Below are 15,131 nucleotides of genomic sequence, written 5' to 3' on the forward strand. Positions count from 1 at the left end.
AGCAGCTGGCAGCAAAAGATTGTAAACAAACCAATATTGCATAAGTGTGCGTTCCTTAGAGAATAAGACTATAGAAAGATGATCGCTGCTTAGGTTGCCGAGAATACATAAATTCCCCTATATATATTTTTTAAGCGGTGAACATGGAAGAGTGATTGATTTTAAGATTATGAAACATTAGGAGGCCGGCTAATTACAGATTATTCTGATTAAATCCTTTCCAGTTACTTGTTTAAACTTACTTACTTGAAATCTAGTAACAGCAAGTTGAACGGGAACTTGGTCGTAATTGTTTTGTGAAATAAGGAGCCCGGTGGCCTTGTGGCGACAAATTGTTCTTGCTGAACGGAAAATCATGGGTTCAATCCCAAGCTCCGTCACATTATAGGCTCTTTTGATGCACCATTAGGCGATTATGAAAGGAAATGTCATCCAAACCGTTTGTTTACATCATAATGACGATTTTCCAAGCTCAAAATAATGCATATTTTATTGCAAATCTTACAAATTTCCATCGGGAGTGGTCTTAAAGACTGGACTCGGAAAAAATGCGACACCTTGTTTTGGGTGTAACTTTTTATCGCGTGGGTAAAAATTAATGAAATTTTGGGTAATACTAGTTTAGAGTGTTATGTATATGTGTGCAAAATCACGATCTGTCAAGTAGTTTTCAAGATGCATTTGAAACAAGAAGAGCTATGCCAGCAAATCTTGGGCGCGGTGATTGATAATCCTGGTCAGTCGCACAGATGGATCGGCAAAAGGCTTGTATCCACCATTTCACCGTGTCCCGCGTTGTGAAGATGTTCCAGGAAACGACGACCATCGAGCGGCGCGCTGGAAGCGGCCGAAAACCGAAAACGGAATACCCAGAGAAGGCGCGGCAGATAAGGCACTACTTTAAGAATAACCCGAACCTTTCCACCCGAGACGTGGCCAAAAAGGTCAATTCGTCGAAGTGGTTCGTCCAGCAGACCATGAAGCGGGCTAGGCTACGTGTTTTTAGGGTCAGGAAGGTGCCAAACCGGACTGACAAGCAAAACACGGTGGCCAAATTGCATGCGCGGAAGCTGTACCGTGAGTGGCTGGTCAAGCCAGGCTGTCTCGTCATGGACGACGAGACATACATCAAGGCGGACACCAAACAAATCCCCGGTCTCGAGTTTTTTGTCGGTACGTCCCGCATGGAGGTTCCGGAAAAGTTCCGGAAGAGAAAGATGGACAAATTCGCGAAGAAGTACCTGTTGTGGCAGGCGATCTGCGAGTGCGGACGGTACAGCAAGCCGTTCGTTACAACCGGCACCATAAACGGGCAGATTTATCGAGAGGAATGCTTGCAGAAGCGCTTGCTTCCCTCACCGTGGTCCCACGCTGTTCTGGTCGGATCTCGCTTCGTGCCATTACGCCAAGCCTGTAATGGATTGGTACGAAACGAAGTGCGTTAATGTGGTCCCGAAGGAGGCGAACCCGCCAAATACACCAGAACTTCGTCCGATCGAAAAGTTTTGGGCGATAATGAAGAAGAAGTTGAAGAAAAGCGGAAAAACATTCAAAACCGATGAAGCTTTGAAGAAAAACTGTGAGAAATTGTGTAAGGAAGATGGGCAAAGCCTCGCCCAAGATCTCATGAGCAGTGTTAAGAGAAATGTACAAGCATTCAGCTTGGGGGAGGAAATTCAATAAATAAATTATGCCAAAACATAGCTAATATATAGTTATTTAATCCCTGAAAATTTGAGAAGTATCCGATTTAAAATGAATTTTTTGTGATCATTTTTGTATGTCTCATTTTTTTTTCGAGTCCAGTCTTTAATCACACTGTACACAAATTTTAAAGCCTCAGAATCTTGGAAATCTCCTTAAATCACATCCTTTCAGTAAATTCCTTTCAGTAAATTCCTTTCAGAACGTTCTTAAAAATGCGTTCAATTTCGTTTTTTTTTGTTGAATATTAACAACCGGGAATTTTAAAATTAAAATTCACTGGACACCCTGATCTACTCCTTTCCGTCAAAAGTAGGGTACCCCAAATAGAGTAAACAAAGTTGGGACTGACAAGCTGACGAATGGAAAACATCGACCTTCAGCTTCTTCTGTAAGAAACCCACTTTTTCTTCATGTCTTCCTCAGATTTGACCTCCTTGGGATGCTTCCGTAGTGCCTGCTTCATAATATCCCAGTATTTTTCGATGGACTTTAGTTCCGGTCCGTTGGCTTCGTACTACTCCAGGACAACATATGAATAGTGGCACGAAGCTAGATCCGGCCAGAAGATTGTAGGGCCCTCGTGCTGCTTCAACAGAGGAAGCAGACGCTTCTGTAGACACTCCTTAAGGTAGATCTTCCCGTTTACAGTCCCGGTAGTCAACTCCGTTTGCCACATGAGCAGATCGCTTGCCAAATCATCCTTGGCAAACTTTGAAAGTTTCTGTTTCCTTACTTCCTCCGGAACATCAAACTTGTGCTGGGCGGTGAAGAACAGTAGCCCCGGAAGCAATGAGACAATGAGGCTTCGTCAGCATCTGGGTGTACAGTTTCCGGGCCCGTGACTTTCAAACTGTATTTTCCGTTCGTCACGATTTGGAGCCTTCTGCACCTCTGAACGAAAGACTTGGACAGATTCAACGTTTTGGCCACATCCCTGACCGAAGCATTGGGCTTAAACGCTTTCACTACACGCTTGTGATCCTGATTACTAAGGCTCTGAACCATTTGGTGGATTATTTTAACTTTTGGTTAAAATTTGACAGATGAAAAGTTATTGATTAACCCTGCTATCCGAGCATGGTTATTTCTGACAGACAAGAAGTTAAAGTTTGACAACCGTGGCTCGAAAACCGGTCGATCGACAGCACGGGGATTTTCGAACATAGAAAATAACTTTCGAAATGTCACTTTTAACCACGAGTTAAATTTAACTCGGCAAATGGTTCACAGCCTAATAGAACATCCATTCTGACTGCATTTCTCCTTCCGTTTGATGCTCAGAGTTTCGTAGTAACGTTTAATCACACGACTCAGCATTGACTGCACGATTCCGAGTTGTTTTCCGATGCCCTGATGAGAGAGTTGAGGATTTTCCAGGTGCTTGTGCACAATCAATTCGCGACGTTGCTTTACGGGTGACGCCATTTTTTCCAACTTTCGAAAAACTGACTGCGATAAAAATACGGTATAAACATTACACTCTAAACTACATCTACCCTAATTGTCAAGAGAAAATACCCATGGGTAATTTTTACAGCGTTTGGGGTTGAGGGTTTGAAATCTTTAATCTCGTTTATCTCATTAATTAGGTCCTAAATTGCAATTTTTAAATCGAGTCAATGAAGGGTGGAAGTTTTTGCGCGTGAATTTTCGAAATCCTAGGTTTTAAATGTATAACATTAGGAGGCCGGCTAATTGCACATTATTCTGATGACATCCTTTTCAGTTACTAGTTTAAACTTACTTACTTGAAATCTAGTAACAGCAAGTTCCCTCCCCTTGGCTAGTTTTTTAACCTAGACGTTGGTGGGCGGGCCTAATCTTATGCTTCATAGTGGAGCGTTGGAGACGGTTGGTTTAGGTCCGGCATCGTTGGCTCATGCCGTGACAGAATAGCGTCATGAGCATGCGATGAGGATTACTGAGCTTCCCCTCTCTGATGAACCATTGCATAAGAGAACCAAAATTCTAGCCTGAAGTGATAGTATCACACTTGTTACTCCTTTATTTGAAAGCCGCGTTGTAGTACGCTTACATATAGGCACTGAAGTTGGGTGCGATACTGGCGGGTTTTGCCGCAAATCACTCTTATTTTATTTATTTTTACGCAGATAGATTTATTTGGGTTTGCAAGGGAATTATACTTTTGAAATATTTCAGAAAGTGCACAACAGTGCTCCTTCTACTTGCGTGACAAGCTTTCGTAGTTGAAGCATATACCCTATGTAATTTAAAAATCAGCTAGGAAACTAACTTCAAAGTGGAGCATTTTAGTCACTTGAAGGTGTCACCTGGGACGAACTAATATATATTAAATATAGGTCAAAGTCAAAACAACTTGAAACACGTTAAATTTTAGATTACATTCACAAGTGCAGGTACTTAATAAAGCATGGTAGGTAGATTAGAAATTTCAATTATTTATTAAATTAGACTGGAGATATCATAATCATCAAATGAACTTAAATAAGAAAATTTAGACAGCCTAGTTAGTAGCATTTAGTAGATTAACAGAAGAGTTATGATGCGGAGGGTCCGCTTAGGGAGGCAACTAGCCCTTAAAGCAACTGACAACTACCCTTTTATGTATTGTCTGTTTATTTTGATTATTGCTTTAAAATATCAATTTGGTATATATGTGAAAGGATGAATCAGTGGGAGATGAATTTTCGGTTTCTTTACATTTAGCATCACTATGTGTCATTTCCTCAAAACCCCCCAATAACCGGCCTCTTCAATCCCTTCCTTTTCCCATGGCGTTCAAGTGGTCCGCATAGACTATTCAGCCATTACCCGTCCTTTATCCTCGGCTTTGGATTGACTTGCGCTCCCATTGCCCCACCAAACGCTGCAAAATGAAAATGAAAATGAAACAACAATAACAATGATAGTGTATTTTTTTTCAGTTCATAAAACGCTCTTGTTTTGGAGACATTCACCATGCAAGAGGAGCGTAGAAAAAAAAAACCGTGCACAGTCACCTGGAAAATCCACCGTGGTCCACGTCCAAGCTGACTAATGTGTTGAATTTTCCTAGAAACACCGTATGGCGCGTGCTCAAAACGTACAGGGAAACTTTGACGACGAATCGGAAGCCTCAAAGGTGAGGTCCATCAGAAGCAACCCATAGCGTACCGTAACTAGAACCCGTGCTCTAAAGCTGTATGACAACCTGCTGACCAAGTCCAGTGGGTGCTGAAACCTATGTGAAGGCCGACTTCGGACAGCTTCCAGGACCGAAATTCTACAAGGCGAAGGCTCGAGGAGGTGTCCCTGCCAGATTCATATTTGAATTTTGCGGATAAAGTCGCTCGCAATTAGGTATATGATCTGGCAGGAAATTTGCAGCTGCGGCCAGAAGACAAAGGGTTTCGTCACTGAGAAAATGAAGAACTCGGAGGTTTACAAAACCGAATGTCTCCAGAAGCGAATTCTGCCCTTCATCCAGGCACATGATGGTCCGGTGACATTTTGGTCGGATCTGGCGAGTTGTCACTACAGCCGGGCAGTACAACAATGGTACAATGACAACGGAGTCCAGTTTGTTCCGAAAACCCTCAATCCGCCGAATTGTCCCCAGTTCAGACCCATTGGAAACTACTGGACAAAGGACGAAGATTATCATCATTTTCATAAAATGAAGGACCAATTATTTATAAACATCTTCTGAATAATCTTTCCCCGCTGACTTGCTATTAAGCTATTGTCCAAATACGTGTACAATAAGACGGAAATTTAAAAAAAATGTTTCAGAAACATTGTGGACCAATAAGATTATGCCTTTTTTAAACTTCCCTTAAAATCTAAAGCATATAGGGTTTTTGATCTAATTTCCGTCCTACTAAGCACAACGCGTACTTTACCTCTCTTTCCTGAACGAGTTTAAACTAAAAATGGAGTATTTCTGGCAAAGATGACTTCTAAATTTATTCACCTTTCCATACGTACCGTTGGATTTGATAAAAAGCCACAAATTGTTGAGATATTGTTTAAAATCTAATACTGCTTCTTGATTCTAATTCGTTCTACGAGTTTCAATTCCGTCCTAACGCATTGAAACGCCATTAGATTTTCTTCGTCCTACGGATAAACGTAGAAAAAGGGGATTCGCAGGAGCGCTTCTTTTGTTTTGAGAACAATGAGCGTAAATATTCATACAATGCGCTCTAACAGGGTTTATGTTGACGCTAATGAACTAACGCATCGGAACAAACATATTATTGATTTGTGCACGGTGAAATCATTGATATTATTGATCTTTTCTGATCGATAGAACGGAAATGGGCAATTACGACGAAGTAGCGCTCTACCCTATTTTGATTCTTATCGGAATTGTTTTTCGAGCAAGATTTAAAAAGTTCAATGATCAATGATGATAAGTTGAGTAGCAATTTCGTAGCAGGTTCCGCGATAGTAAGTTATGCAATCGTTCACTATTTTCTAATAGGGGAAAAAAATATCACCTTCAACCAATTAATTAAGGCAGCATTGATTGATCGGCCGCTGCTCTGTTCCAATCAATAAAGATAATTAAGTGTTGTTTTGAAATAATGTTTACAAGCTTCACGCCGCAATACACACCGGCGCGACCAACCAACAGCGTTCGACGTGTGACCGAGCGCACCAATCCGTCACTGTTGGTACCGACTGCGACTAGGGTAGAGAACTACTTCAGCCTAATCACCCATGTTGGGCCTATCGAGCAGAAAACATCAATCATACGTTTGGTACGATACTTAAGTTCAAACGCTACCATACAAAGTCTAGAAGAACTCATGGTATGAATGTTTACACCCATTTTTTCTCAAAATCAAAAGAAGGTTTCGGACCGAATCCATTTTGTCATTCCATTTCTAATTAATTTAAAATCCAATGGTGTGTCAATCCGTAGGCCAAGTTTGAAATCAAGAAGGAGTGTTAATTTTTTTAAAAATATTTCCGCAGTTTCTGACTCATATTAAATTGTATGGAAAAGTGAATAATTTTGCAAAACATCTATAGTAGAAACATTCCTGGTTAAACATCCGCTAAAATGTGAGCTAAAATGTTAGTTGTGCTTAGTAGGTCCAAAATTAGATCTAAACCCTACTAACATCAGTGATAGATAGAAACATAGATAGGATGGGCGTCAGCGTCGTCATCGTGGTCGGTCGGCCGATTGACCAACAAACACACACTGACGGTGAGGCGACGATTCGTAACGTCAAATAATAATAAAAAAAAAACTACTCGTCGTTACAATCCATTTAGATTCGCATGGTCTAGTAGGAAATAACGACGGCCACAATATGCATCATTCTACCGGGCGCCGAGTGACTATGTGTGCACGTTATTCCCTCTGTTTATGCATATATGCATACATAGTTTCTTTTTTCATTGTGCTACTCTAGCCCTTAATAGGGTCATGTCGACGAATTTGGCTCTCCATACAGACAGACAGACAGACCCTATTTTCCTTAACTATGTGCTTGGGGCTCCCTTAGCTCAGTTTGTAAAGACGTAGCTACAAAGCAAGACCATGCTGGAGGTGGCTGTGTTCAATTCCCAGTCCGGTCTAGGAATGTTTCGTGTTGGAAAATTTCACAACTTGCCCGGGCATAGAGTGTGATGATACTTGCCACACCATAATACTAATGCAAAAATTGTACAGGCTTAGGAAGTTCACACTAAGCCTCAGGAGACGCAATGAAGCCAAAGAAGACGAAGATGATCTCCTATTCACTTTCAAAAGATCGAATGGTTGTTGTGAACAAATTTGCCACTTCAAATTGCAAGTGGCAAAAGTAGTACTTTTACCCTAGCATCGCACACTTGGGCGGTATCAATGTTGATATAAAATATCGATGATTATTAGCTGCTAGCGGACTTTGTACGACATCACTCGTGGTCGTTCAGTTCGGTAACTCCGAGAATAACACACATTGCGAGAGAGAATCATACGTACACCGATACAAGATTGTCACTGTTATTAAGAGCGCAGCTTGGTCTAGTAAGAACTAATCTTCTGCGCCAGGACAGATTGAGGTTAATTGGAACAGCTTCTTGTATCTCATTATGCAATATTTGATGTTGTACTTAACTCACAGACAAACAGATGTAACGCTTTAAATAAATGTTTCTTAACTACAGGGTGTCTTGGATTCATTTTGGCTAAAAACGTGTTTTATAAAATTATAGAATAATAAGATATGATGATATTTTGTATGTGTAAGCAGCAAGAAAAGTTTGTGTTTGACACAACTAATAATATTCAAATTGAACGTTAAACGCGTTTACGACGATGGAGGACTCGGCGCGACCGAGTACTGCAGTCCGGAAGTGTTGGCAGGCAACCGCTACTCTGGCCTAGAACTGGAAATGTAGGCTCTCGATGTGACACTGTACGTGTTGATGTTCTTCGAGAACCCATTTGTGGACGTTGAGAAAATCCTGCAATCCGAACTGGTCATTCCGCACGAAATCAGTGAAGAATTGGAGTACGTGTTGCTTTCGATGTTGGACAAGAATCGCAAAACTTGGATCACCATCCATTGGAATGGATGACGCAGGAAATCAATTCGTCACAGTTCAATTTTGCCAAAATCGGCCTCTGCGAACCGTTCGCAACCAATCCGTAGAAGTGCACCGTAGATGCGAATATTTGCTTTAGTCAGACGGATGATTCGTTCAGGCATCCCGACGAAATGCTCTACGATGATATTTGTCCTCTGTCGCACGATGATGAGATTGGTCTAGATGACGATATAGATAGAACGATCGGAAGGGACACTTTAGCACGATCCGTCCAGTAGCAGCAGTTGGGTTAGTGGCGCCGCCAGTCCATACAATACGCCGAGCACAAGTAACCGGTAGCAGCAACAACAGCGATGAAAGCGTGCTTTGAAAACGAACCAACCGGTCGTCGTCGTGATGTCGGCATCTTCCATTGTTCCGGTTGCGGACCATGGCAGTAAGGGTGAATTGTAGAGATGGGTGATCCGCTCTCGAGCTGTTCTAAAGATCCGATTCACTAAAGTGAGCTGATGACCGGAGGTTCATTTTTTAGGAACCGCAGCTCATCAGCTCACTGATATCACGAGACTAAACCATTCCATCATACTTATAGCGGAAGTTTTAAGAACATGAATAATGAGTCCTCCACTTACACATTGAACAGCCACCGCGTAAACCAAAATGCACGCGTAATACAGCATGTGCCTGCTGATAGATAGCATCAACGGAAAAAGCAAACTTGCAAGCGGTTGTATGGGAGAGACATGTACCTGTGTTACGTGTGTGTGTGTGTATGTCATCCTCTATCCCTCACCCAGTCGGGGAGAGACATGTACATGTGTTACGCGATGTTAAATTTTTACTGGTATTATCCCATGTAGGATTTACGTACTCGGCTCTTATTGCTAATGTTACTTCTCCAGCATATGTGCTCTCCGAGGGGGAAGACGGCTTTCATTTGAGTACCTCTCAAATTCTCTTTTACTCACAGTTGCTCAGAGCTACTCTGGTTTGCTCTGGGATCTGATCTAACGACGAAAACAGAATTAGTTTGGCATATAGACATTGAAATCTGACCATGCAAATGTTAGTTCGGATGCAATATTTGAGGTTCATGGAATCCCTCCACTTCGCGTTTTCACTGGCACTGGCCATCCAGAAGTCATACAGGTGGGCAAATTTAATGAAATGCTTGCCTCTCTGCAGCAGACATGTAGATTAATTTTGAACTTTGTCCATTAAGTAGATCACCAGATGTGTACCCGTGAAATTGCGAAGTGGTTAAACCAAATTGTGTGGAAAATGGATTCCGTCATTAGAGTCCTTAAATAATGGAAATGATCTCGTTTTCTACCAGTTGTTCCCTTGTTCCTCCCACTCAACCCTTGTGCCATCCATGACTACTGTCCGGACTTAACTCTTCTATTATCAACTCTGCTGGCAATCATATCCTCAAGTTGAGGACCTCAACCATAACATAACGCTGAAAATGACAAATCCCTCTGCCACTCCTTTGCTGTTGTTGGTGTGCAGATTAGTCCTGGACACGGGGATTGACCCTCCCGCTACAGGAAAACGATGAATGGGCATGTGCCACCTGGAAAGAACGACCAAGCAATGGGTGCAACTTGTAATTAATTGGTAGGGTCGTGATTGGACTGCTGCTGGTGAGAACTTAGGATTTACAATCAGAAATTGTTCCGTTGCATTTGTCATAGAGGTTTTGGCTATTTCCTTAAATTCCGGACGATGGCTTTCTGGAGGACATTTTTCATTTTGCAGTGGTAATGAAATTGTACAGGATATTTCCACCTTAATACTACTGAGCATCCAGATGCTTAGAGTAAGCGAATAGATAGATATTCCCCCAGCAACCAGCTCCGGTGAGGACATGTACTTGAGGATAAGTCCTGCGAGTTCCAAACTCCGATAAATGTGATTGCTTGGGCTGCGCTGTCAAACAATCGAGATAATACAACCGTTCATCAGAGAGCAAGAGAGTTCCTCAGAGTTACTCTGGATTGCTCTGAGTTTCTCACTGTCTTCCCCCTCGGTGCTCTCACCTCTCCTCTCATAATTCTCTGGAAGAGCAGAAGATCCGCACAACAGCAAATAACCGAAAAGCGAAATGCAGCTCTCCACCTCACAGCTCAGTTTTGGATCCGAATTAGAGTAGTGCGATCCGCTCCCGAGCTGTTCTAAAAACTTGATTCACTAAAGTGAGCTGATAACCCGCGGTTTAATTTTTAGGAACCGCAGATATAACAGGTCTTAAACAACTCCACTTACGCATTGAACAGCCACCGCGTAAACCAAGATGCGCGCGTAATACAACATGTCATCTATAGCATCAACGGTAAAAGCAAACTATGTCTACTGATATTATCCAATGTATTTACGTTCCCGGTTCTTATTGCTGCAGCATATGTGCTCTCACCTCTCTTCCCATCATTCTCTGGGGGAGCGGAAGATCCGCACAAAAGCAGATAGCCGAGAACAGCGAAATGCAGCTCTCCACTGGGAGCTGTTCAGGATGACAGCTCTCGGATCCGTCCAGCTCTTCGGATCTTTTTTCTCTCGATTCTTCACGATTCTGCTCCGGAACCGGATCTGATCCGAGAATAGTGAGAGTAATTTTGCTGGAGAATTTCAGCATTAAAATCTGTGTGTAGACTGAATTGCATAGCATGAGAAAAGGCGTCAATTGTATCATTGCGTGTGATTTTTTTTTTTTTAATTATTCGTTTATTTTTCCAGGCTCATTTGCTGTAGCTTTGCGGAGCCGATATTCATTGTTTAGATAACAAAATTACTTAAAACTAACTTTAGTAAAGCGGGGGCCGATTACTCGCGGCTATCTCGAGGTTAGGGGTAACAAATTGTAACAAATGGATGGCAGGGTAGGGATTGTGAACACAAGGTTTGGAGAGCAATGTGCTCTTAATCTCGAACTAGGCGACACTCTGATGAAAAAGACAAACATGGGGGTACACCGATGGGTAGCTAACAACTTGGGAGAACACAAGATGACACTAACTTCTAAATCCTCAAATCTATCCGCTTTAAAAACACATAAATTAAATTCAAATAGTCAAGGTCTCGGCTCGCCAAGACATCTCTAACGGGTATCGCGGGTTGTTTTCCTCGGGCCCTGAGGGATGTGGATAACTCAGATCTGGCAACACGGTGTAAGGTACACGACCAAACAACATGCTCGATATCGTGATAACCACTGCCGCACATTGCGTGTGATATAGTTATAGATTTCTCGCATACATTTTCTGCTTTTACTGATATGGCAATTTTTCGTGCATTTTAGTTTACGCGTTAGTGGTTGTTAGCGGTTGTTCAGTTGATGCGTTAGTGGCGTTTTTAATTGAAAAGTTGAGCAATGTTGTAAGCTACGGATTTATTGGTTTAGATTACTTTTACTATTTTATGTAGTTTTAAGATAAAGCTCCAAACCAAAACCATTTATTTCTTTTACGATTTTGAATTTGTGTCAAAATTTCTATAATTTCTATGTCCGATGAAGAGCTGTTCAAAAGAATCAGCTCCCCTTATCGAGCTGGGCGGGTCTGATCCGCTCAGTCAGATGAGCTGTTGGAGGCTCCAGCGAAATTTGTCTGTTGCGGATACCAAAAATTGTTTGTGTCGACAATCAAGTTTTGACACATCCGCACTGCCCAGGCGCAGAAATAGTGCAGTGATGCCAGTTTCTTTAGAGATCATAAAAATTATGTACTATGGGTGCCAATGAGTGTGCCATGGTGTGTCCTGCTGTGTTTTTGGCACACTGTGCTGAATTATCAACCCCTTGGCTTATCTCAAAAACTGATTAGTTGATATTTGAATTCAGCGAGGCAAAACTAAAAACAAATTCACTGAAAATGATCAAAGTGCGTAAAACACTACCATCTAGTGTTATTATTATCTAGATAAATAAATCCTATGGTTTTGACAGATCGGATTGCTGCACATTTGAATCTGTGTTTATAGATAAAGTTGAGCCACAAAAGAAAATTCCAGTCATGTTGAATGCCTCTTACTAGATTTGATCTCAAACAACCTTATTTCCAATAAAAACCTTGATCTTGTCCAACATTTCACACAGTCGAACAATCTCCGATCCACGAACGAAGGCGTGAAATGCAAATTGATCTTAAAAAAATATCATTAGCCATAAACGCATAAATTTATGTGCCACCGTCGTCATTGTCGAGATCGTTCGTTCGGCATGGACCATCGAAATATGGTGTGGGTGACGCGCTTGCTCTCGATATTTATTCATTAATTCGATCGCTTTCTTCCGACGTCCATGCGGCGCGCGGCGTCCTCGATCTTCAATCCGATCCGATCTCCTCCGGGCTCGATCAGTTGCGATGCTGAACGGTGGGCGGGCGGCGGGCTAGCTGGATTAAATGAGCGCGAATTGAATAATGAAAAGTGTAACTGTTGTTAAATCGATCGATCGATCGGTCGGTCGGCGGCACTCGTCTTTTCTCAAGTTTAGCGTAACAGCGCAGCCGTTTCAATGGCCGCGGTAGGTGGAGTAGATCTCTCGGTGGCGGTGTCCGGTGGAGAAATCGGCGACGAAAGCTATGGAGCTACTGAGAAAGGGTGAGAGAGAGAGACAGTGGTGCGATGTTAATCAGATCGAGGAGGACGGAATTGCATTCCAAAGGGGTGGAATTATACGATCTCGATTACCAATTGATGGGATGATCCACCCGAAGGAAATAAGTATGCTAGCATGAGTCGTCCTATCAGTCTCAGTTGTGGTGGCTGAGATATTGTTAGAAAATAGAAAAATAAGTTTAGATCGTAATTTTGAGGCTATGAATCAAACTGGAGGTAGCAAATACTTTGTTTTTTTTTTGTAGTCAAAATGAAGCACCCTAATGCTCAGTGTACTTCCTTATCATCCCACGTTTTCAAAAATCGAACATGAAATTTCACTTCACCAGTGTCGAGTGCCTTCGCTTATGTTGTTCCCTACTGCAGCCGCCGCCTGCACTGTTTACCCCCTACAGAGCAATCGAACGGACGAAGAATGCATTCGGAAAGATTTCCCAGACCGACAAACACCAGAAATAACAAACAATTAAGATAAACAAAAGTTCCCTGAACAAGAATTAATTGCTCAAGTGCGGGTCAACCAACATGGGAAACAAGAAGGCAGGAACGCTAGACTGCACAGTTATCGAGGAACAACGCACGAACGGAGAGAAACCGTGCATTCCCTTCCTAAAATTTCCCATTGCCCATATTGTTTTGTTTGTTGGGAGTTGCGCGCTGCTCTGGAAAACAAATCGGAGGTTCAATGAATTTTTAAAGATTATTACACCTTCTTCTTACTATAGCACTACTAACACTAATACTACAACGATCGAGAGCAAGAAGAGAACCTGCCACGCGCAGCTTCCACCCCGACGAAACGCATCGTGTTGTTTTTGTTTGTTTCGCTCGTTTCTCACTCTTCTACTACCACCTTGCCCTGCCCCCTGCCCTGCCCTCAATGAATAAGTTAATTACTTTAAACTTTCGAGCCTCATTGTTATTCTTTGCCGGATGATTTTCCACTGCCCCGGGTTATGGCCTCGTGCAATGTTTCGGGGAATTTTCGGGTGAACCCCCCCTCCCCATCCTTCCCTAACGGTACGATTTCTTCCACAGCGTGGTTTTTTGCTTGGAGTGCGAGTCGGATTGGGTTTACCCTTTGCGGTAAAAATCAAAATTATTCTACTTTTTCTGCCCTCGCTCAGCCATTTAGACAATTTAAAGTGCGATCTGACGAAACTAATGAATGTTTGTTTTTGCTTGTGCGTGTTTTTCCTTTGCAGGTCCGTCTCGAGTCCATCGGAGCGGAAGACATCGTCGATCACAATCCCCGGTTGATTCTGGGTCTCATCTGGACCATCATCTTGCGGTTTCAGATTCAGGAGATCGAAATTGATGTGGTAAGTATGGATGCGAGTTGGGAATTGTGTTTTCTTCAGATTGAATTTTATGCGGATCAAACATCTGGCTTTGGGAGATGGGCCCCGAACAATGGTCGACAAAATTTCATTCATTAGGTATTCATTGACTACGAAAAAGCTTTCGGCAGGCTCAATCGAGAGAATCTGTGGGGCGCCCTGAGACGCTCAACCTCATCGAAGTACGAGGCATTCATTCACAGCCTTATCCGATCCAATCCGCTGGTGTCAGGTTGATAATCATGGTAGGTGCAATTGACCGTGTACCGAACCGTGCGCTGCTTAGGAAGCCGAACGGTCCTAGCCAAACGCTCCCTCTGCGGCGGGTCTCAACGTCAACAAGACCAAATCGTTGGATTTCAATGCGGACAACCCATTTCAGCTTAAACCAGTTTAGTCAACGCACTAATTCAAACGTGAAATCTGTACGGTTATAGGCTCAGAAGCTTCAGTTATGCATCAACCATTGTGGTACACAATTCGTCCCTGTTGGCCACACAGCTGAATCTTGAATGCTGCGCTTCATCGCCAATGTCATCAAAAGAGAATATCAACAGAAATTTGTGAGCGTTAGTGAAGGTGGGTCTTCAAAACGCTACGAAGGGGTGGTATCGAAATGCAATCAACTGTTGGATTGAAATCCAGCAGAGACTCACGGCGGTGGAGCTCCAACATGAAAATCAAGCAAGTCAATAGGAATCTGACGTGAGTTTCAGGTCAAAGCAAAAGCAATCAGCCACCCATGATGGACCATTGTACCAATGGAGGTTCGCAGGATACATGAAAGTGTGACAGAGTCTTGTGCATGAACATGAGCATGATTGACCGCCTGTGGATGCAACTCCGTTATTGCCAGATCAGCTGTAATTACGCAGAGAACCAATAGACGTTGCTTGGGACTAGCAATCATTCTCAATGTGTAAATACTGGTGTTCTAAAACAAGGCAATACCAG

General features: G+C 42.6%; 1 protein-coding gene across 7 annotated transcripts in view; it reads left to right on the forward strand.

Moving 5' to 3' along the window:
* kst (spectrin beta chain, non-erythrocytic 5 kst) overlaps window positions 1-15,131 on the forward strand; it is a 320,373-nt gene that overhangs the window by 274,980 nt on the left and 30,262 nt on the right. For all 7 annotated transcript variants that reach the window (XM_065227170.1, XM_065227169.1, XM_065227171.1 and 4 more), the window contains one exon: window positions 14,043-14,159. In XM_065227170.1, the coding sequence (XP_065083242.1) occupies window positions 14,043-14,159 (117 nt within the window). The remainder of the gene's footprint in view (window positions 1-14,042; window positions 14,160-15,131) is intronic.

This window comes from Ochlerotatus camptorhynchus, unplaced genomic scaffold (genome assembly GCF_037179485.1).
Source record: "Ochlerotatus camptorhynchus isolate MF236.1 unplaced genomic scaffold, CSIRO-AGI_Acam_v1.1 ptg000267l, whole genome shotgun sequence".
In the NCBI taxonomy this organism is placed as follows: Eukaryota; Metazoa; Arthropoda; class Insecta; order Diptera; family Culicidae; genus Ochlerotatus; species Ochlerotatus camptorhynchus.